The sequence below is a fragment of the Pleurodeles waltl genome, chromosome 1_1 (genome assembly GCF_031143425.1).
Source record: "Pleurodeles waltl isolate 20211129_DDA chromosome 1_1, aPleWal1.hap1.20221129, whole genome shotgun sequence".
Taxonomy (NCBI): domain Eukaryota; kingdom Metazoa; phylum Chordata; class Amphibia; order Caudata; family Salamandridae; genus Pleurodeles; species Pleurodeles waltl.
The window spans coordinates 4,782,798-4,805,219 of record NC_090436.1 but is presented as its reverse complement, the minus strand read 5'-3'; the positions used below and the strand labels follow the sequence as shown (position 1 = coordinate 4,805,219).

At 51.7% G+C, this 22,422-nt stretch overlaps 1 protein-coding gene across 2 annotated transcripts in view; it reads left to right on the top strand.

The window, feature by feature from the left end:
• The window catches only part of HTRA2 (HtrA serine peptidase 2), a 72,014-nt gene that overhangs the window by 22,559 nt on the left and 27,033 nt on the right, over nucleotides 1-22,422 (top strand). For both annotated transcript variants that reach the window (XM_069203398.1, XM_069203333.1), the window contains exons 3-5: nucleotides 7,149-7,343; nucleotides 8,195-8,227; nucleotides 15,359-15,467. In XM_069203398.1, coding sequence (XP_069059499.1) covers nucleotides 7,149-7,343; nucleotides 8,195-8,227; nucleotides 15,359-15,467 — 337 coding nt within the window. The remainder of the gene's footprint in view (nucleotides 1-7,148; nucleotides 7,344-8,194; nucleotides 8,228-15,358; nucleotides 15,468-22,422) is intronic.

The window sequence follows — 22,422 nt, the reverse complement described above, 5'->3', positions numbered from 1 at the left end:
CTGCTCTTCTGGGTTCTCACTGGTGCTTCATGTGGCTGCTCTTCTGGGTTTTGACGATGCTTCATGTGGCTGCTCTTCTGGTTTCTGACTGGTGCTTCATGTGGCTGCTCTTCTGGGTTCTGACTGGTACTTCATGTGGCTGCTCTTCTGGGTTCTGACTGATGCTTCATGTGGCTGCTCTTCTGGGTTCTGACTGGTGCTTCATGTGGCTCTTCTTCTGGGTTCTGACTGGTGCTTCATGTGGCTGCTCTTCTGGTTTCTCACTGGTGCTTCATGTGGCTGCTCTTCTGGGTTCTGACGATGCTTCATCTGGCTGCTCCTCTGGTTTCTGACTGGTGCTTCATGTGGCTGCTCTTCTGGGTTCTGACTGGTGCTTCATGTGGCTGCTCTTCTGGGTTCTGACTGGTGCTTCATGTGGCTGCTCTTCTGGTTTCTGACTGGTGCTTCATGTGGCTGCTCTTCTGGGTTCTCACTGGTGCTTCATGTGGCTGCTCTTCTGGGTTCTCACTGGTGCTTCATGTGGCTGCTCCTCTGGTTTCTGACTGGTGCTTCATGTGGCTGCTCTTCTGGGTTCTCACTGGTGCTTCATGTGGCTGCTCCTCTGGTTTCTCACTGGTGCTTCATGTGGCTGCTCCTCTGGTTTCTGACTGGTGCTTCACGTGGCTGCTCTTCTGGTTTCTGACTGGTGCTTCACGTGGCTGCTCTTCTGGGTTCTGACTGGTGCTTCACGTGGCTGCTCTTCTGGGTTCTGACTGGTGCTTCACGTGGCTGCTCTTCTGGGTTCTGACTGGTGCTTCACGTGGCTGCTCTTCTGGGTTCTGACTGGTGCTTCACGTGGCTGCTCTTCTGGGTTCTGACTGGTGCTTCATGTGGCTGCTCCTCTGGGTTCTGACTGGTGCTTCATGTGGCTGCTCTTCTGGGTTCTGACTGGTGCTTCATGTGGCTGCTCCTCTGGTTTCTGACTGGTGCTTCATGTGGCTGCTCTTCTGGTTTCTCACTGGTGCTTCATGTGGCTGCTCTTCTGGGTTCTGACGATGCTTCATGTGGCTGCTCTTCTGGGTTCTGACTGGTGCTTCACGTGGCTGCTCTTCTGGGTTCTGACTGGTGCTTCACGTGGCTGCTCTTCTGGGTTCTGACTGGTGCTTCACGTGGCTGCTCTTCTGGGTTCTGACTGGTGCTTCACGTGGCTGCTCTTCTGGGTTCTGACTGGTGCTTCACGTGGCTGCTCTTCTGGGTTCTGACTGGTGCTTCACGTGGCTGCTCTTCTGGGTTCTGACTGGTGCTTCACGTGGCTGCTCTTCTGGGTTCTGACTGGTGCTTCACGTGGCTGCTCTTCTGGGTTCTGACTGGTGCTTCACGTGGCTGCTCTTCTGGGTTCTGACTGGTACTTCACGTGGCTGCTCTTCTGGGTTTTCACTGGTGCTTCACGTGGCTGCTCTTCTGGGTTCTGACTGGTGCTTCATGTGGCTGCTCTTCTGGTTTCTGACTGGTGCTTCATGTGGCTGCTCTTCTGGGTTCTGACTGGTGCTTCATGTGGCTGCTCTTCTGGGTTCTGACTGGTGCTTCATGTGGCTGCTCTTCTGGGTTCTGACTGGTGCTTCATGTGGCTGCTCTTCTGGGTTCTGACTGGTGCTTCATGTGGCTGCTCTTCTGGGTTCTGACTGGTGCTTCATGTGGCTGCTCTTCTGGTTTCTGACTGGTGCTTCACGTGGCTGCTCTTCTGGGTTCTTATTGGTGCTTCACGTGGCTGCTCTTCTGGTTTCTGACGATGCTTCATATGGCTGCTCTCCTGGTTTCTGACTGGTGCTTCATGTGGCTGCTCTTCTGGGTTCTGACTGGTGCTTCATGTGGCTGCTCTTCTGGGTTCTCACTGGTGCTTCATGTGGCTGCTCTTCTGGTTTCTCACTGGTGCTTCATGTGGCTGCTCTTCTGGGTTCTGACGATGCTTCATGTGGCTGCTCCTCTGGGTTCTGACGATGCTTCATGTGGCTGCTCCTCTGGGTTCTGACTGATGCTTCATGTGGCTGCTCTTCTGGGTTCTGACTGGTGCTTCATGTGGCTGCTCCTCTGGTTTCTCACTGGTGCTTCATGTGGCTGCTCTTCTGGGTTCTGACTGGTGCTTCATGTGGCTGCTCCTCTGGTTTCTCACTGGTGCTTCATGTGGCTGCTCTTCTGGGTTCTGACTGGTGCTTCATGTGGCTGCTCTTCTGGGTTCTGACTGGTGCTTCATGTGGCTGCTCTTCTGGGTTCTGACTGGTGCTTCATGTGGCTGCTCTTCTGGGTTCTGACTGGTGCTTCACGTGGCTGCTCTTCTGGTTCTGACTGGTGCTTCACGTGGCTGCTCTTCTGGGTTCTGACTGGTGCTTCATGTGGCTGCTCTTCTGGGTTCTGACTGGTGCTTCATGTGGCTGCTCTTCTGGGTTCTGACTGGTGCTTCGTGGCTGCTCTTCTGGGTTCTGACGATGCTTCATGTGGCTGCTCTTCTGGGTTCTGACGATGCTTCATGTGGCTGCTCCTCTGGGTTCTGACTGGTGCTTCATGTGGCTGCTCCTCTGGGTTCTGACTGGTGCTTCAGGTGGCTGCTCTTCTGGGTTCTGACTGGTGCTTCATGTGGCTGCTCCTCTGGGTTCTGACTGGTGCTTCATGTGGCTGCTCTTCTGGGTTCTGACTGATGCTTCATGTGGCTGCTCTTCTGGGTTCTGACTGGTGCTTCATGTGGCTGCTCCTCTGGTTTCTGACTGGTGCTTCATGTGGCTGCTCTTCTGGGTTCTGACTGGTGCTTCATGTGGCTGCTCTCCTGGGTTCTCACTGGTGCTTCATGTTGCTGCTCTTCTGGGTTCTGACTGGTGCTTCATGTGGCTGCTCTTCTGGGTTCTGACTGGTGCTTCATGTGGCTGCTCTTCTGGTTTCTTACTGGTGCTTCATGTGGCTGCTCTTCTGGTTTTTGACTGGTGCTTCATGTGGCTGCTCTTCTGGTTTTTGACTGGTGCTTCATGTGGCTGCTCTTATGGTTTTTGACTGGTGCTTCATGTGGCTGCTCTTCTGGGTTCTGACTGGTGCTTCATGTGGCTGCTCTTCTGGGTTCTGACGATGCTTCATGTGGCTGCTCCTCTGGGTTCTGACTGGTGCTTCATGTGGCTGCTCTTCTGGGTTCTGACTGGTGCTTCATGTGGCTGCTCTTCTGGGTTCTGACTGGTGCTTCATGTGGCTGCTCTTCTGGGTTCTGACTGGTGCTTCATGTGGCTGCTCTTCTTGGTTCTGACTGGTGCTTCATGTGGCTGCTCTTCTGGGTTCTGACGATGCTTTATGTGGCTGCTCTTCTGGGTCCTGACTGGTGCTTCATGTGGCTGCTCTTCTGGGTCCTGACTGGTGCTTCATGTGGCTGCTCTTCTGACTTCTGACTGGTGCTTCATGTGGCTGCTCTTCTGGGTTCTCACTGGTGCTTCATGTGGCTGCTCTTCTGGTTTCTGACTGGTGCTTCATGTGGCTGCTCTTCTGGGTTCTCACTGGTGCTTCATGTGGCTGCTCCTCTGGTTTCTGACTGGTGCTTCATGTGGCTGCTCTTCTGGGTTCTCACTGGTGCTTCATGTGGCTGCTCCTCTGGTTTCTGACTGGTGCTTCATGAGGCTGCTTTTCTGGGTTCTCACTGGTGCTTCATGTGGCTGCTCCTCTGGTTTCTGACTGGTGCTTCATGTGGCTGCTCCTCTGGTTTCTGACTGGTGCTTCATGTGGCTGCTCCTCTGGTTTCTGACTGGTGCTTCACGTGGCTGCTCTCCTGGGTTCTCACTGGTGCTTCATGTGGCTGCTCCTCTGGTTTCTGACTGGTGCTTCACGTGGCTGCTCTTCTGGTTTCTGACTGGTGCTTCACGTGGCTGCTCTTCTGGGTTCTGACTGGTGCTTCACGTGGCTGCTCTTCTGGGTTCTGACTGGTGCTTCACGTGGCTGCTCTTCTGGGTTCTGACTGGTGCTTCACGTGGCTGCTCTTCTGGGTTCTGACTGGTGCTTCACGTGGCTGCTCTTCTGGGTTCTGACTGGTGCTTCATGTGGCTGCTCCTCTGGTTTCTGACTGGTGCTTCATGTGGCTGCCCTTCTGGTTTCTCACTGGTGCTTCATGTGGCTGCTCTTCTGGGTTCTGACTGGTGCTTCACGTGGCTGCTCTTCTGGGTTCTGACTGGTGCTTCACGTGGCTGCTCTTCTGGGTTCTGACTGGTGCTTCACGTGGCTGCTCTTCTGGGTTCTGACTGGTGCTTCACGTGGCTGCTCTTCTGGGTTCTGACTGGTGCTTCACGTGGCTGCTCTTCTGGTTTCTGACTGGTGCTTCACGTGGCTGCTCTTCTGGGTTCTGACTGGTGCTTCACGTGGCTGCTCTTCTGGGTTCTGACTGGTGCTTCACGTGGCTGCTCTTCTGGGTTCTGACTGGTGCTTCACGTGGCTGCTCTTCTGGGTTCTGACTGGTGCTTCACGTGGCTGCTCTTCTGGGTTCTGACTGGTGCTTCATGTGGCTGCTCCTCTGGTTTCTGACTGGTGCTTCATGTGGCTGCCCTTCTGGTTTCTCACTGGTGCTTCATGTGGCTGCTCTTCTGGGTTCTGACTGGTGCTTCACGTGGCTGCTCTTCTGGGTTCTGACTGGTGCTTCACGTGGCTGCTCTTCTGGGTTCTGACTGGTGCTTCACGTGGCTGCTCTTCTGGGTTCTGACTGGTGCTTCACGTGGCTGCTCTTCTGGGTTCTGACTGGTGCTTCACGTGGCTGCTCTTCTGGGTTCTGACTGATGCTTCACGTGGCTGCTCTTCTGGGTTCTGACTGATGCTTCATGTGGCTGCTCTTCTGGTTTCTGACTGATGCTTCATGTGGCTGCTCTTCTGGGTTCTGACTGGTGCTTCATGTGGCTGCTCTTCTGGTTTCTGACTGGTGCTTCACGTGGCTGCTCTTCTGGGTTCTTATTGGTGCTTCATGTGGCTGCTCTTCTTGTTTCTGACTGGTGCTTCACGTGGCTGCTCTTCTGGGTTCTTATTGGTGCTTCATGTGGCTGCTCTTCTGGTTTCTGACGATGCTTCATATGGCTGCTCTCCTGGGTTCTCACTGGTGCTTCATGTGGCTGCTCTTCTGGGTTCTGACTGGTGCTTCACGTGGCTGCTCTTCTGGGTTCTGACTGGTGCTTCACGTGGCTGCTCTTCTGGGTTCTGACTGGTGCTTCACGTGGCTGCTCTTCTGGGTTCTGACTGGTGCTTCACGTGGCTGCTCTTCTGGGTTCTGACTGGTGCTTCATGTGGCTGCTCTTCTGGGTTCTGACTGGTGCTTCATGTGGCTGCTCTTCTGGTTTCTGACGATGCTTCATGTGGCTGCTCTTCTGGGTTCTGACTGGTGCTTCACGTGGCTGCTATTCTGGGTTTTCACTGGTGCTTCATCTGGCTGCTCTTCTGGGTTCTGCCGATGCTTCATGTGGCTGCTCTTCTGGGTCCTGACTGGTGCTTCACGTGGCTGCTCTTCTGGTTTCTGACTGGTGCTTCATGTGGCTGCTCTTCTGGGTTCTGACTGGTGCTTCATGTGGCTGCTCTTCTGGTTTCTGACTGGTGCTTCATGTGGCTGCTCTCCTGGGTTCTCACTGGTGCTTCATGTGGCTGCTCTCCTGGGTTCTCACTGGTGCTTCATGTGGCTGCTCTTCTGGGTTCTGACTGGTGCTTCATGTGGCTGCTCTCCTGGGTTCTGACTGGTGCTTCATGTGGCTGCTCTTCTGGTTTCTTACTGGTGCTTCATGTGGCTTCTCTTCTGGTTTCTGACTGGTGCTTCATGTGGCTGCTCTTCTGGGTTCTGACTGGTGCTTCATGTGGCTGCTCTTCTGGGTTCTGACTGGTGCTTCATGTGGCTGCTCTTCTGGGTTCTGACTGATGCTTCATCTGGCTGCTCTTCTGGGTTCTGACTGATGCTTCATGTGGCTGCTCTTCTGGGTTCTGACTGATGCTTCTTGTGGCTGCTCTTCTGGGTTCTGACTGGTGCTTCATGTGGCTGCTCTTCTGGTTTCTGACTGGTGCTTCACGTGGCTGCTCTTCTGGGTTCTTATTGGTGCTTCATGTGGCTGCTCTTCTGGTTTCTGACGATGCTTCATATGGCTGCTCTCCTGGGTTCTCACTGGTGCTTCATGTGGCTGCTCTTCTGGGTTCTGACTGATGCTTCACGTGGCTGCTCTTCTGGGTCCTGACTGGTGCTTCATGTGGCTGCTCTTCTGGGTTCTGAATGGTGCTTCATGTGGCTGCTCTTCTGGGTTCTGAATGGTGCTTCATGTGGCTGCTCTTCTGGGTTCTGACTGGTGCTTCATGTGGCTGCTCTTCTGGGTTCTGACTGGTGCTTCATGGGGCTGCTCTTCTGGGTTCTGACTGGTGCTTTATGTGGCTGCTCTTCTGGTTTCTGACGATGCTTCACGTGGCTGCTCTTCTGGGTTCTGACTGGTGCTTCACGTGGCTGCTCTTCTGGGTTTTCACTGGTGCTTCATGTGGCTGCTCTTCTGGGTTCTGAGGATGCTTCATGTGGCTGCTCTTCTGGGTTCTGATTGGTGCTTCATGTGGCTGCTCTTCTGGGTTCTGACTGGTGCTTCATGTGGCTGCTCTTCTCGGTTCTGACTGGTGCTTCATGTGGCTGCTCTTCTCGGTTCTGACTGGTGCTTCACGTGGCTGCTCTTCTGGGTTTTCACTGGTGCTTCATGTGGCTGCTCCTCTGGGTTCTGACTGGTGCTTCATGTGGCTGCTCCTCTGTGTTCTGACTGGTGCTTCATATGGCTGCTCCTCTGGGTTCTGACTGGTGCTTCATATGCCTTCTCTTCTGGTTTGCTAACATTTGCACTCCTGCTTGGGCCCGGTGTCTCTTCTGGTGATTTACTAAAACGGTCATTGATGCCCTTCTGAACCAAGAGATTTTTCTATCTGAGAACCAATATTTTCCCTGGGCTCAGTTCTGGTGACGACAGGTCCCTCTTTTCTTGTGCGCATTCACCTGTGCACTTGTTTGTCCCTGCTTCAGTTGGCACTTCGAATGGCGATCATGAATTCTTGGCCAATGCACTTCAATCCCTTTCCATGTAAAGTCTCCATAAGCTCCCCCAGCTGTGGTTCCACCCTGGGCATGTTGTAATCTCTCACTCCTGTTTTACACACAGCGTCCCCTTCCCACGTTGCCGCTGGGCCGCTCATCAGATGTGCGCCAGGGCGAGTTTGTCGTGGCCATGGGCAGCCCCTTCGCGCTACAGAACACCATCACCTCCGGGATTGTGAGCTCGACACAGCGCGGGAGCCAGGAGTTGGGTCTGTCCGGGTGTGACATCCAGTATATTCAGACGGATGCCGCGATTGATGTGAGTACATACTGCACTAGAGACTGGGCTTTAGTATCGTAATTTGCATCCCTTCTTGTTTTGGCTACATGGCTTTAAAGACTGAAAGCCTGGTCATCATCGCTGGCAAGGGAACGCGTGGCCGTGCAACCTGTGGCACTGTTAGGGTTTCCTTTCTTCTCAGTTATTGCATTGAATGTACTTTGAGATCAGTTTTGTCCAAACCTCTTCACCTAACGTAATCTTGTACTCAACATATAAACTGCAATTTATTGCAAAAATATCTGCCTGCTCCGCCAGGAACTGTTTATTTCCCTAGAAGAGAGTGTAGAGCAGTACTTGGGTCTAAAGTCTTTTCAAGTACCGTGTAGTTGGTCCACCACTCTCTCTACCTGCAACCACTTCCCCAGGTAAGCATTATTTGTGCCAGTTTTATTATGTTGTTTCCTTTCTAGACACCTAGCATTGCTTAGTGGGACCCGAAAGTTGAGTAATTGTCTACATTTATAAAGAGACAACGTTGTTTGTATTTTACACATAAGCATTGTTAGCAGTGTGTTTGTTCTGGTAGGAAGAAATGAATTGGGACCTTCTTTTGAGCGAGCAGTGGCTGAATGTAAGATAATATAGGTTTATTCCTTCCGGAATAGATAATTTTAAGTCAGCCTTAGATGATCCCTTCTGGAAGAGATGAACGTCTCTATCTCTGGTTAGAACTTCTGATGTGCTTGTGCCAGACGTGAGCTGGAAATGATCGCTATGTGTCTACTTTGACAAGTCTGTTCTGGTCCTTGTTTTTCAGAGAAACTGTTCTCAGATGTATTGTTAAGAGCCTAGGGGACTGTCATAACATTGTCTGTCTTTCTTTACAGTTCGGGAATTCAGGTGGACCCCTTGTCAACCTGGTAAGTATCAGCACATTTTGGAAGTACTTTGGTATTTTATAAGTGGAAACAAAAGGCCTGAGTGTTTCAGTAGAATTGGAGAAAGGGTTTGGTGGGATTCATGGTGTTTGGCCCAGTGTCTTCAGGCATGGAACAGCATACTTTGTTGTAACCGCATTAGGAGTGTGTCCTTGTTCTGTGACATGTTTTCCTTAGGGTATCGAGGTGAGAGATGTTTTAATGCCCTTTTAATCCACCTCTTAATTGGGTGTCCATCTCATTGTCATAACTTATTCCCAGCTCAACTGTGCAGCACAGTAGGAACAGTCCAGCCTGAGCTGCCGGACCCTCCTGGAACATAACACAAGCACCCGAAGGCCGGTTTCCTCCTGATTGCGTCTCTTCAGTCAGGTGTAGCTTGGTTCCGGTGGCACAGTGAACTCAGGGCCCACATCTGTACATACACTTCGCCACTTACGGTTTTACATCAAACACACACAAAGTGATGGGAGGAGTGCTTGCAGTAAGTCTAACCACTGGCAGTTGCTCCAGGTCGCTTTCTAGCCCATTGTTCTTTTGCCCACCTGTTGTCGCCTGTAAGGAAATGCCTCCTTGGCATGGTTCCCCCCTGACTCTTTGCCTTTGCTGATGCTAAGTTATGATTTGAAAGTGTGCTGGGACCCTCTAACCAGGCCCCAGCACCAGTGTTCTTTCCCTAAACTGTACCTTTGTCTCCACAATTGGCGCAGCCCTGGCACTCAGGTAAGTCCCTTCTAACTGGTACCCCTGGTACCAAGGGCCCTGATGCCAGGTAAGGTCTCTAAGGGCTGCAGCATGTCTTATGCCACCCTGGGGACCCCTCACTCAGCACAGGCGCACTACTTGCCAGCTTATCAGGTTGAACTCTTAAGCCCAGGGGGACCCACAAGGGAACAGTTGTGTAAGGGGCAAGAAACCTGTCCCTCTCTTGAAGGCCTTAGGCAGCAAGCTGCTGAAGAGATCAAAGGAAAAATCATTGGAACACATACAGTCTATTGGGAAGATGGGCTCCTCTACACTGAGGCAGGAGATCCCAAACCTGGTGCCACTAGGAGAGTGGTAGTGCCTCAGGAGTTTAGGGAGTTCATTTTAACCTTAGCTCATGACATTCTACTTGCTGGGCATTTGGGACAAACTAAGACTTGGGAAAGGTTAGTTAACCATTTCTATTGGCCCAACATGTCCCAGAAGGTAAAGGAGTTTTGTGTCTCCTGTGCCACCTGTCAAGCCAGTGGTAAGACAGGTGGACACCCAAAGGCCCCCCTCATTCCACTTCCAGTGGTGGGGGTCCCTTTTGAAAGAGTGGGTGTGGACATAGTGGGTCCACTTGAACCTCCCACAGCCTCAGGGAACCTCCCACAGCCTCAGGGAACCAGTATATCTTAGTGGTAGTGGATCATGCCACTAGGTACCCTGAAGCAATTCCCCTTAGGTCCACTACTGCCCCTGCAGTAGCAAAAGCACTCATTGGTATCTTTCCCAGAGTGGGATTTCCTAAGGAGGTGGTTTCTGACAGAGGTACCAACTTCATGTCAGCTTACCTGAAACATATGTGGAACGAGTGTGGGGTGATTTACAAATTCACCACACCATACCATCCACAAACCAATGGTCTTGTTGAGAGATTTAACAAGACATTGAAGGGCATGATCATGGGGCTCCCTGAAAAACTCAAAAGGAGATGGGATGTCCTCTTGCCATGTCGGCTTTTCGCCCTGGGGACCCCTCAGTCCCCTCACTCAGCATATGCACCCTGCCTCTCAGCTTGTGTGTGCTGGTGGGGAGAAAATGACTAAGTCGACATGGCACTCCCCTCAGAGTGCCATGCCAACCACACACTGCCTATGGCATAGATAAGTCACCCCTCTAGCAGGCCTTCAGCCCTAAGGCAAGGTGCACTATACCATAGGTGAGGGCATAGGTGCATGAGCACTATGCCCCTACAGTGTCTAAGCAAAACCTTAGACATTGTAAGTGCAAGGTAGCCATAAGAGTATATGGTCTGGGAGTCTGTCATACACGAACTCCACAGAACCATAATGGCTACACTGAAAACTGGGAAGTTTGGTATCAAAGTTCTCGGCACAATAAATGCACACTGATGCCAGTGTACATTTTATTGTGAAATACACCCCAGAGGGCATCTTAGAGATGCCCCCTGAAAACATACCCGACTTCAAGTGTGGGCTGACTAGTTTTGCCAGCCTGCCATACACTAGACATGTTGCTGGCCACATGGGGAGAGTGCCTTTCTCACTCTGTGGCTAGTAACAAAGCCTGTACTGGGTGGAGGTGCTTCTCACCTCCCCCTGCAGGAACTGTAACACCTGGCGGTGAGCCTCAAAGGCTCACACCCTTTGTTACAGCGCCACTGGGCATCCCAGCTAGTGGAGATGCCCGCCCCCTGCGGCTACGGCCCCACTTTTGGCGGCAAGGCCGGAGGAGATAATGAGAAAAACAAGGAGTTGTCACTGGCCAGTCAGGACCACCCCTAAGGTGTCCTGAGCTGAGGTGACTCTGAGTTTTAGAAATCCTCCATCTTGCAGATGGAGGATTCCCCCAATAGGATTAGGGATGTGCCCCCCCCACCCCTCAGGGAGGAGGCACAAAGAGGGTGTAGCCACCCTCGGGGCTAGTAGCCATTGGCTACTAACCCTTAAGACCTAAACACACCCCTAAATTGAGTATTTACGGGCCCCCAGAACCAAGCAAGATAGATTCCTGCAACCTGAAGACGAAGAAGGACTGCTGACCTGAAAGCCCTGCAGAGAAGACGGAGACACCAACTGCTTTGGCCCCAGCCCTACCGGCCTGTCTCCCCACTTCAAGAAAAACTCCAACAGCGACGCGTTCCCCAGGGTCCATCGACCTCTGAAGCCTCAGAGGACTACCCTGCATCTAAAAGGACCAAGAACTCCTGAGGACAGAGGCTCTGCTCCAAAGAAGAAACAACTTTGCAACAAAGAAACAAACTTTAAAGGACTGCACGTTTCCCGCCGGAAGCGTGAGACTTTCCACTCTGCATCCGACGCCCCCGGCTCGACCTGCGGAGAACCAACACTACAGGGAGGACTCCCCGGCGACTGCGACCCTGTGAGTAGCCAGAGTTGACCCCCCTGAGCCCCACCCAGCGACGCCTGCAGAGGGAATCCAGAGGCTCCCCCTGACCGCAACTGCCTGCTTCTAAGAACGCCTGGTAAAGACACTGCACCCGCAGCCCCCAGGAACTGAAGAATCCGACTTCCAGTGCAGGAACGACCCCCCCCAGGTGGCCCTCTCCCTTGCCCAGGGGTGGCTACCCCGAGGAGCCCACCCTTGCCTGTCTGCTTCGCTGAAGAGACCCCCAGGTCTCCCATTGAACTCCATTGCAAACCCGACGCCTGTTTGCACTCTGCACCCGGCCGCCCTCGTGCCACTGAGGGTGTACTTATTGGGCTGACTTCTGTCCCCCCCCCCCCCCCCCCCCCCCCCCCCCCCCCCCCCCCCCCGGCGCCCTACAAAACCCTCGTGGTCTGCCCTCCGAAGTCGCGGGTACTTACCTGCTGGCAGACTGGAACCGGGACACCCCTTTCTCCATTGAAGCCTATGTGTTTTGGGCACCACTTTGACCTCTGCACCTGACCGGCCCTGAGCTGCTGGTGTGGTAACTTTGGGGTTGCCCTGAATCCCCAATGGTGGGCTACCTTGGACCCAGCTTTGAACCCTGTAGGTGGTTTACTTACCTGCATATCTAACAAACACTTACACCCCCCAGGAACTGTTGAAACTTGCACTGTCTAGTTTTAAAATAGCTTATTGCCATTTTTGCCAAAACTGTATATGCTATTTTGCTGACTCAAAGTTCCTATGATACCTAAGTGAAGTGAAGTACCTTTCATTTGAAGTATTGATTGTAAATCTTGAACCTGTGGTTCTTTAAATAAACTAAGAAAATATATTTTTCTATACAAAAACCTATTGGCCTGGAGTAAGTCTTTGGGTGTGTGTTCCTCATTTATTGCCTGTGTGTGTACAACAAATGCTTAACACTACCCTCTGATAAGCCTACTGCTCGACCACACTACCACAAAATAGAGCATTAGAATTCTCTTTTTGCCACTATCTTACCTCTAAGGGGAACCCTTGGACTCTGTGCATACTATTCCTTACTTTGAAATAGTATATACAGAGCCAACGTCCTACATCACCTCACTCCTGTCCTGTGTGGTCCTGCCCCTCTGCCCCCCACGCCCCTCCCTCCAATTTGCTCTTTGTTATGTTTCTCCTGGTGCCACAGCGTACACTTAGTGTTATCAAGACATTGAGTTCAGTCCCCAGCTTTGCACAGATTTTTTGTCTGCCATCTCTATTGCTTGACTCCCAGAGAAGTGTTCTCTCCACCCCCCATGTTTCCTGTGGTGCTCATTGCATTCTTGCCTGTTTACTCCCCCCACCTCTCTCTTCCGTACTCTGCTTTACTTCCACTCCCTTTGGGCTCCACGTTGCTATCTTTTGCCCGTGTTTGTGTTTTTGCACTTGACTCCCAGAGAAGCGGAAGATACTCAGATCAGCTTTGCGTTAGAGCAAATGACGTTCACTACTTTTTGATCCAGGGAACAAATACTGCAGCTCCACTTCTAAAGTCGTGGTGGCACCAGAGCCCCAGGACCTACATTCACAGTCTGGGTGTTAGTGGACGGGGTCAGACCCTCTGCTTTCTTTCACCTAAGTGCACGACTCCAGCCTCTGACGATGAACACCAGCTGCGCCTCTGTCCTCCCAGAGGTGCTGCTGAGTGAGTGCGGCATTGGAGCAAAGATGTCGCTTCTTTTTTTCTGCTCCATAAGCTTCAGATTTAGATTTGACTCCAAGGATCCCCTCGGTTTTAAGTCGAATTTTTTAAGGCTGAGCCACGAAACAGCTTTTAGCTGTATTGATGCAAAAGCCTATTGTGCGCCCCCCCCACACCGTTGCAGTTTGTGCACCCCTCTACACCGTTGCAGTTTGTGCACCCCTCTACACCGTTGCAATTTGTGAAGCACCCCCCACACTGTTGCAGTTTTTGCATCCCCCCTCCCACACTGTTGCAGTTTGTGCACCCCCCCCACACTGTTGCAGTTTGTGCACCCCCCCCACACTGTTGCAGTTTGTGCACCCCCCACACTGTTGCAGTTTGTGCACCCCCCCACACTGTTGCAGTTTGTGCACCCCCCCACACTGTTGCAGTTTGTGCACCCCCCCACACTGTTGCAGTTTGTGGAGCCCCCGCACACTGTTGCAGTTTGTGCAGCCCCCGCACACTGTTGCAGTTTGTGCAGCCCCCGCACACTGTTGCAGTTTGTGCAGCCCCCGCACACTGTTGCAGTTTGTGCAGCCCCCGCACACTGTTGCAGTTTGTGCAGCCCCCGCACACTGTTGCAGTTTGTGCAGCCCCCGCACACTGTTGCAGTTTGTGCAGCCCCCCACACTGTTGCAGTTTGTGCAGCCCCCCACACTGTTGCAGTTTGTGCAGCCCCCCACACTGTTGCAGTTTGTGCACCCCCCCACACTGTTGCAGTTTGTGCACCCCCCCACACTGTTGCAGTTTGTGCAGCCCCCGCACACTGTTGCAGTTTGTGCAGCCCCCGCACACTGTTGCAGTTTGTGCAGCCCCCGCACACTGTTGCAGTTTGTGCAGCCCCCGCACACTGTTGCAGTTTGTGCAGCCCCCGCACACTGTTGCAGTTTGTGCAGCCCCCGCACACTGTTGCAGTTTGTGCAGCCCCCGCACACTGTTGCAGTTTGTGCAGCCCCCGCACACTGTTGCAGTTTGTGCAGCCCCCGCACACTGTTGCAGTTTGTGCAGCCCCCCTCCCGCACACTGTTGCAGTTTGTGCAGCCCCCCTCCCGCACTGTTGCAGTTTGTGCAGCCCCCCCTCCCGCACTGTTGCAGTTCGTGCAGCCCCCCCTCCCGCACTGTTGCAGTTTGTGCAGCCCCCCCTCCCGCACTGTTGCAGTTTGTGCAGCCCCCCCTCCCGCACTGTTGCAGTTTGTGCAGCCCCCCCTCCCGCACTGTTGCAGTTTGTGCAGCCCCCCTCCCGCACTGTTGCAGTTTGTGCAGCCCCCCCTCCCGCACTGTTGCAGTTTGTGCAGCCCCCCCTCCCGCACTGTTGCAGTTTGTGCAGCCCCCCCTCCCGCACTGTTGCAGTTTGTGCAGCCCCCCTCCCGCACTGTTGCAGTTTGTGCAGCCCCCCTCCCGCACTGTTGCAGTTTGTGCAGCGTGCCATATTGTACTGTGCATCTGCCGTGGCTCATATTGTTCTCACCTTGTAAAATTCCGTCAGTAAAAACTTACAACACAAAAACGTCTGTTGTGGACCCCAGTGCTTTAAGTGGGATGAAAAGCGGGGGGAGCTGTCAGAAGGGAGTCTGGCTCAAGCAACTAAGGGCGTGGTTTAAAACATGCACCTCAGGCCTGTGATTTACATGTTGCCAGACCACTGGAGAGAGGCCAAAGATTGGACGAATATGTAATCTGAACACATTATGGTCCACTGACTCACACTGCCTTCAGACGCCTCATTGTGAACAGCCACTCACAGCCAGAACTCACCTGGACACCTAAGTGCGACTCATGTCTCATGTACCTTAGAAGCATTGGCAAACTCATCCTTTTAGAGCTGATGCCTCCAGGCTTTACCAATACACAGTAAAGTCAATTCCAGTTAAATAACTAAATGTGCTAAAGCAAAAAGAGTTCACAGATGTTTAGAAATCCAAAGTCTTTACCTTCATACAATATGCAATATATACACCGCAGCATATTACTAAAACCATTGGCAAAGCCAGTAGGTCCCAATGGAGATAGCTATTGACTCTCAATTCTTGTTGTCCTCTGCTTTCCATTGTTTTTTTTTTTTTTGGTCCTGCACAAGTGTGTAGAAACGAGGTGACCGGTTATGTTTGCAATAGTTCGTTAGTTTAGCTCCCTCGTATATCTGCTAACTATTAAAGCTAGAGATGTGTTTGAGTTGCGCAGCTCGGCCATTAGGCATTTAGAAGTGTGCCTGGGATCTAGTGGGAGTTGTGGCTGTCCCTCTCACCTCTGGTTCTCTCAGGATCAGGGCTCATGCTGTGAAATCTCTCTCTGCACAGGATGGGGAAGTGATTGGTGTGAACACCATGAAGGTTACTACTGGGATCTCCTTCGCTATCCCTTCTGACCGACTCCGGGACTTCCTTGAGCGGGAAGAGCAGAGAAAAAGTAAGTTTGCCCCCTCTTTTCTTCCAGGTCCCATCATTTCATTTCCCACTTTATTCTGTTTGTGTTTTATTGCAGATTTGTCCTTCAATAAGAGGACAGTTGTAAACTGCCCCCTAGTGCTAATGTTCCCCATTCACTCATGCGTTCAGCATCAGTGCCAGGAAGCTGCCTGGCCACTAAACTGTGTAAAGCTCTGGAGCCAGCTCTGTCTTCAGCCCTCTCCGCCTGCCATTTCATGTTAAAAAAGCCCATTGAAACAGTCTGCAGCGTGATACGATTTGATGGCTTTGTGAAATTTCAAAATTATTTCAAATAAAAGATAAATGCTGAACTTGTGGTGCCCACCATTAATGAGACTACAGGCAGCGCCTTTCAGTTCCATGCTATTGGCCCTAGCACGATTGTGGCTTTCAGAAGAAGCCCCCATGGAAATGAATGTTCGATGGCATGTGTAGCTTTGCATAAGTCTGCCATCTAGTGTTGGGCTCGGAGTATTACAAGTTGTTTTTCTTCAAAGAATATTTTGGAGTCGCGAGATCGAGTGACTCCTCTTGGTGATAGTGTGCATGGGCACCACGTCCTTTGTTAGACTGTTTTACCACAGTCGGGTGAAGTAAAGAGTATATGTATGTGTGTGTGTGTATATGCGTGTATATATATGTTTCATGGCATGTGTAGCTGCAGATTCACATGCTTTGCATTAGTTTGCAATGTAGTGTTGGGCTCGGAGTGTTACAAGTTGTTTTTTCGAGTCTCAGGATTGAGTGACTCCTCCTCTCGGTGATAGTGCGCATAGACATCGACTCCTTTGTTAGATTGTTTTCCTGAGCTAGAACAGCTACCCAGTAGTGTTTAGTAAATGCGTGTGGTGTAGACCAAGTAGCAGCTTTACATGCCACGAACAGATGTCTACTGGGCAAGTAACATTTTCCATCTTAAAATCCAGAAAGAAAAAACAGAAAGGAGGAAGAAACCTTTGGAGTGAAATTTCTTATCGCAAAACCGCTTCATGTAGTGGATTTGGGCCTGGATGTGATGACAAGAAAGTCTACATGGAGTTGAAGTCTTCATGTTTGCAAATACTACACTGAAATCAGTGGATATACATCACCAGGACTGGAGCTTGTGACTCTGTAGTGGCTCCATATGCTTTAAGAATGATCCAGGAGTGAAGGACCAGATGACTGTCAGTAGAGCAGGACCTTGAGGTGCAGTTAATCAGAGCTAACAAAGAGGTCATATCCTTAGTACCAGAATCCCTCCACATGGAGTGGATCGAGATACTGACCACGTGAAAAGAAGGCAGCTGACATCTTCAGCAACTGTGTATCCCTCTCCCTTCTCAACACCAGTTCCCAAACCTGCAGGTGCCAGAAGGCCCCACGGGGGAGCTGAAGCTGTGGGCCTTGGTGCACCTTGTGGTTGTATACATGCAGTGTGCGTGGTCAGGCTACCTCTGTAAGCATTCAGTGTCTGTACGCGAGAGGCCAGAGCTGCAGCTGCACCAGCCACGGGCCTCTTGTGCTGGACATTCGAGTCCACCCTACATCGGAGAGTGATCATAGTCTTATAACACATCTGGATCTGCAAAGCTGCAATCAAACCTCCCAGCCCAGCCATAAGCATCCGGTATCCTCTTCAGAGCTAGTGGCAGAAGTCAACTATTGATAAAGTGGAAGCTGAAGGTCTTATAACCCCAGCGACGTTGCGCCTGGTCCAACTAGAATTTGGGGAAACTTTGAGGGCGGTTCCTCACCACCATTTTGTCCATTCATCTGAGAAACTGAAGAACTATATCTCCCAGCAGACTTTGTCCCAAGCAAACCAAAAAAACAAATGTGATCGTTTTTATGGTGAGTCTGGGTTTTAAAAAAGCGCAGCCAAAGGGCACAGAGGCAGTGATGACTGTTCACGGAGCGAACAGGTATTGAAGGCCCAGAAGGACGAGTGCAAGAAACCGCTGGAGCGGAAGAATGCAGTGAGACTTGTAGATGTAGTGACTCTGGAAGCCCAGACAAGGACAATGAATGATGGTGGAATATTGTCAACTGAGCCTTCATGAGAACACCATCCAAACTTAAAGGGGTGGGTCAAACATTTTAGTGCGCTGGTCATCTGGACAGATAACCGAGACTCGAGACAACTTTTTATCGCGGATTCCCGCACGGGCCAGACTTCAGCCACATTGGTGGCCAACTCCTGCTGATCGTTTTTGGGAAGGGGACAGCAGCAAGTGGAAGCTAAAAAGCAAACATGGCACCAGGACCTGATGAAATCCACGGTTCCGCTTTGCTTGATGGGTCCCTGGAGTGGGTAGATGCGGTAATGCTCGGAGCACAGGTAGGGTTTAGAAAGGTGGGTGTGACAGCAGATCAAACTACACAGGACTTGTTCCAAATACTGCCAGCTTGAACACAGCTTTATTCCTGAGGTTCACTGACTTGAAGTTTACATCCGTGCTCTTGAAAGCTCACCTCGTCTGGTTCTGATGTGGCAGCAAATACCAGAGCGATGGGCTTAGCGCTGCTGTTTCTTCATAAACCTGGCAAAGCAGAGGTTAGACTTGGGCACCTGTTCGAACGCGTGGAAATATGTTGTCTGGAACGAGGAGTCCAGCAGTATTGCATGTCAGCATCTCTACTGTTCAGGCTTCTCAGCATTGATGCCTGTAGATGTCTCAGAACTCCGAGCCTGGACCTTACCAGGATCCCACAAGCTCCTCTGTGGATGTTGTTCTCTTCTTAGTCAAGCTGTCAAGGCCCCACCTTATGAGGTTTCATTCTTTCTGCATGAAGGAACTATGGCGAATAGTATTAGTAAAACAAAATTCAGGATCATGACAGCAAAAAAAGCCCCTTGAAATGCTCCTTTTCTATAAGGGGGACTGAGCTCCAGAAGACTGACAGCGTGTCTTGGGGCTCCAAAAGGCCAAAGCTGTTGCCACGTTGAGCCAACCACTGGCGCGATCTTAGGATATACGTATACACTAGGTAGTGACTGACTGAGGGCTATTCTACAGGTCTGCAGAACAAAAACTGTACGCTGGGATATATTTTAAACTCACTGACATTCAGAGACACGTAAAGAGATTCCCGAGAGCTCTTCTGAGGAACCCACTAGCGACGGTGGAGCATGAATTGGGTTTCAGACGTAACCTCTACCTCCGACTGCTGGGTCAGGCTCCAGGCCTGCCCTTTGCAGGGACACAGGCAAAGGCCCTTGCGACTGTTGTGGGACTGGAGCACCATAAAGAATGCAAGTAGCTTGACCACGCAGAGAAAATACTGCAGAAGAAAGGGAACAGCGCACTTTGGGTTAACCCCAAACGTGTCTGCTGCTGGCTTGGTAAAGGACTGCTGTTGGTGCCGGAAGCTACATCTAATCACAAGGTGTCATTGCAGTCGAGCATCCCTGAAGTCAGGGTGTGCAAATCCTACTGATATGAGATCACTCCAAACGTTGTTGTACGTGCTGCGTCTGCTTCAGGAAAGGTACATTTACTCTGCACTCCGGTAGCAGCGCTCAGTAATGCATAAGGGCTCTTTGGCTGCTGATGTGGAGGGGGGGGGGGTAATGCACTTCATATTATACTGCTCAAATAACGGAGGGGATTGCCGTCGGGGTTCAAGCCATACAAGGTAAAACATCATTAAGCGTCCATGGCTCTCTGTTGAAGGGCTGATGCTCATTGAGAGAATAGCAGCTTTAGAACTGAGAGGCGCATCTCATGGCCAGGGCTGGCCGAGGTACACTGGACACATGGCTACAGACGAGGCACATCTCATGGCCAGGGCTGCCAAGGCAAAGTACACTGGACACATGGTACAAACAAGAGGCACATCTCATGGCCAGGGCTGGCAAGGTACACTGGACACATGGCACAAAACAAGAGGCACATCTCATGGCCAGGGCGGCCAAGGCAAGGTACACTGGACACATGGCTACAGACGAGGCACATCTCATGGCCAGGGCTGCCAAGGCAAAGTACACTGGACACATGGCACAAACAAGAGGCACATCTCATGGCCAGGGCGGCCAAGGCAAGGTACACTGGACACATGGCTACAGACGAGGCACATCTCATGGCCAGGGCTGGCAAGGTACACTGGACACATGGCTTCAGACATGAGGCACATCTCATGGCCAGGGCTGCCGTTGCAAAGTACACTGGACACACGGCTACAGACATGAGGCACGACTCATGGCCAGGGCTGGCAAGGTATACTGGACACATGGCACAAACAAGAGGCACATCTCATGGCCAGGGCTGCCGTTGCAAAGTACACTGGACACACGGCTACAGACATGAGGCACGACTCATGACCAGGGCTGGCAAGGTACACTGGACACATGGCACAAACAAGAGGCACATCTCATGGCCAGTGTAGGAAGCTGGACTGGCTTGTAGTGAGTACCAAGGGGTACTTGCACCTTGCACCAGGCCCAGTTATCCCTTATTAGTGTATAGGGTGTCTAGCAGCTTGGGCTGATAGATAATGGTAGCTTAGCAGAGCAGCTTAGGCTGAACTAGGAGACGTGTGAAGCTACTACAGTACCACTTAGTGTCATATGCACAATATCATAAGAAAGCACAATACACAGTTATACTAAAAATAAAGGTACTTTATTTTTATGACAATATGCCAAAGTATCTTAGAGTGTACCCTCAGTGAGAGGATAGGAAATATACACAAGATATATATACACAATAGCAAAAATATGCAGTATAGTCTTAGAAAACAGTGCAAACAATGTATAGTTACAATAGGATGCAATGGGGAAACATAGGGATAGGGGCAACACAAACCATATACTCCAGAAGTGGAATGCGAACCACGAATGGACCCCAAACCTATGTGACCTTGTAGAGGGTCGCTGGGACTATTAGAAAATAGTGAGAGTTAGAAAAATAACCCTCCCCAAGACCCTGAAAAGTGAGTGCAAAGTGCACTAAAGTTCCCCTAAGGACAAAATAGTCGTGTTAGAGGGAAAATGCAAGGAAAACACAAATCAGCAATGCAACAACGATGGATTCCTGACTGAGGGTACCTGTGGAACAAGGGGACCAAGTCCAAAAGTCACAAGCAACTCTGAGATGGGCAGATGCCCAAGAAATGCCAGCGGTTGGTGCAAAGAAGCTCTTAATAGGCTGAAGAACTGTGAATACTGCAGGAACGACAAGGGCTACAGACTTCCCCTTTGGAGGATGGATCCCCCACGCCTTGGAGAGTCGTGCAGAAGTGTTTTCCCGCCGGATGGACGCCAACAAGCCTTGCTACACGCAAATCGTGCGTTTGGCGTTTTTGGACGCTGCTGGGGCCCAGGAGGGACCAGGAGGTCGCAAATTGGACCTGCAGAGAGAGGGGACGTCGAGCAAGACAAAGAGCCCTCACTGAAGCAGGTAGCACCCGGAGAAGTGCCAGAAACAGGCACTACGAGGATGCGTGAAACGGTGCTCGCCGAAGTTGCACAAAGGAGTCCCACGTCGCCGGAGACCAACTTAGAAAGTCGTGCAATGCAGGTTAGAGTGCCGTGGACCCAGGCTTGGCTGTGCACGAAGGATTTCCGCCGGAAGTGCACAGGGGCCGGAGTAGCTTGCAAAGTCGCGGTTCCCAGCAATGCAGCCCAGCGAGGTGAGGCAAGGACTTACCTCCACCAAACTTGGGCTGAAGAGTCACTGGACTGTGGGGGTCACTTGGACGGTGTCGCTGGATTCGAGGGACCTCGCTCGTCGTGCTGAGAGGAGACCCAAGGGACCGGTAATGCAGCTTTTTGGTGCCTGCGGTTGCAGGGGGAAGATTCCGTCGACCCACAGGAGATTTCTTCGGAGCTTCTGGTGCAGAGAGGAGGCAGACTACCCCCACAGCATGCACAAGCAGGAAAACAGTCGAGAAGGCGGCAGGATCAGCGTTACAGAGTTGCAGTAGTCGTCTTTGCTACTATGTTGCAGGTTTGCAGGCTTCCAGCGCGGTCAGCGGTCGATTCCTTATCAAAAGGTGAAGAGGGAGATGCAGAGGAACTCGGCTGAGCTCATGCATTCGTTATCTAAAGTTTCCCCAGAGACAGAGACCCTAAATAGCCAGAAAAGAGGGTTTGGCTACCTAGGAGAGAGGAAAGGCTACTAACACCTGAAGGAGCCTATCAGCAGGAGTCTCTGACGTCACCTGGTGGCACTGGCCACTCAGAGCAGTCCAGTGTGCCAGCAGCACCTCTGTTTCCAAGATGGCAGAGGTCTGGAGCACACTGGAGGAGCTCTGGACACCTCCCAGGGGAGGTGCAGGTCATGGGAGTGGTCACTCCCCTTTCCTTTGTCCAGTTTCGCGCCAGAGCAGGGGCTAAGGGGTCCCTGAACCGGTGTAGACTGGCTTATGCAGAATTGGGCACATCTGTGCCCAACAAAGCATTTCCAGAGGCTGGGGGAGGCTACTCCTCCCCTGCCTTCACACCATTTTCCAAAGGGAGAGGGTGTCACACCCTCTCTCAGAGGAAGTTCTTTGTTCTGCCATCCTGGGCCAGGCCTGGCTGGACCCCAGGAGGGCAGCTGCCTGTCTGAGGGGTTGGCAGCAGCAGCAGCTGCAGTGAAACCCCAGGAAGGGCAGTCTGGCAGTACCAGGGTCTGTGCTACAGACCACTGGGATCATGGAATTGTACCAACAATGCCAGGATGGCATAGAGGGGGCAATTCCATGATCATAGACATGTTACATGGCCATATTCGGAGTTACCATGGTGAAGCTACATATAGGTAGTGACCTATATGTAGTGCACGCGTGTAATGGTGTCCCCGCACTCACAAAGTTCAGTGAATTGGCTCTGAACGATGTGGGGGCACCTTGGCTAGTGCCAGGGTGCCCTCACACTAAGTAACTTTGCACCTAACCTTTACCAGGTAAAGTTTAGACATATAGGTGACTTATAAGTTACTTAAGTGCAGTGTAAAATGGCTGTGAAATAA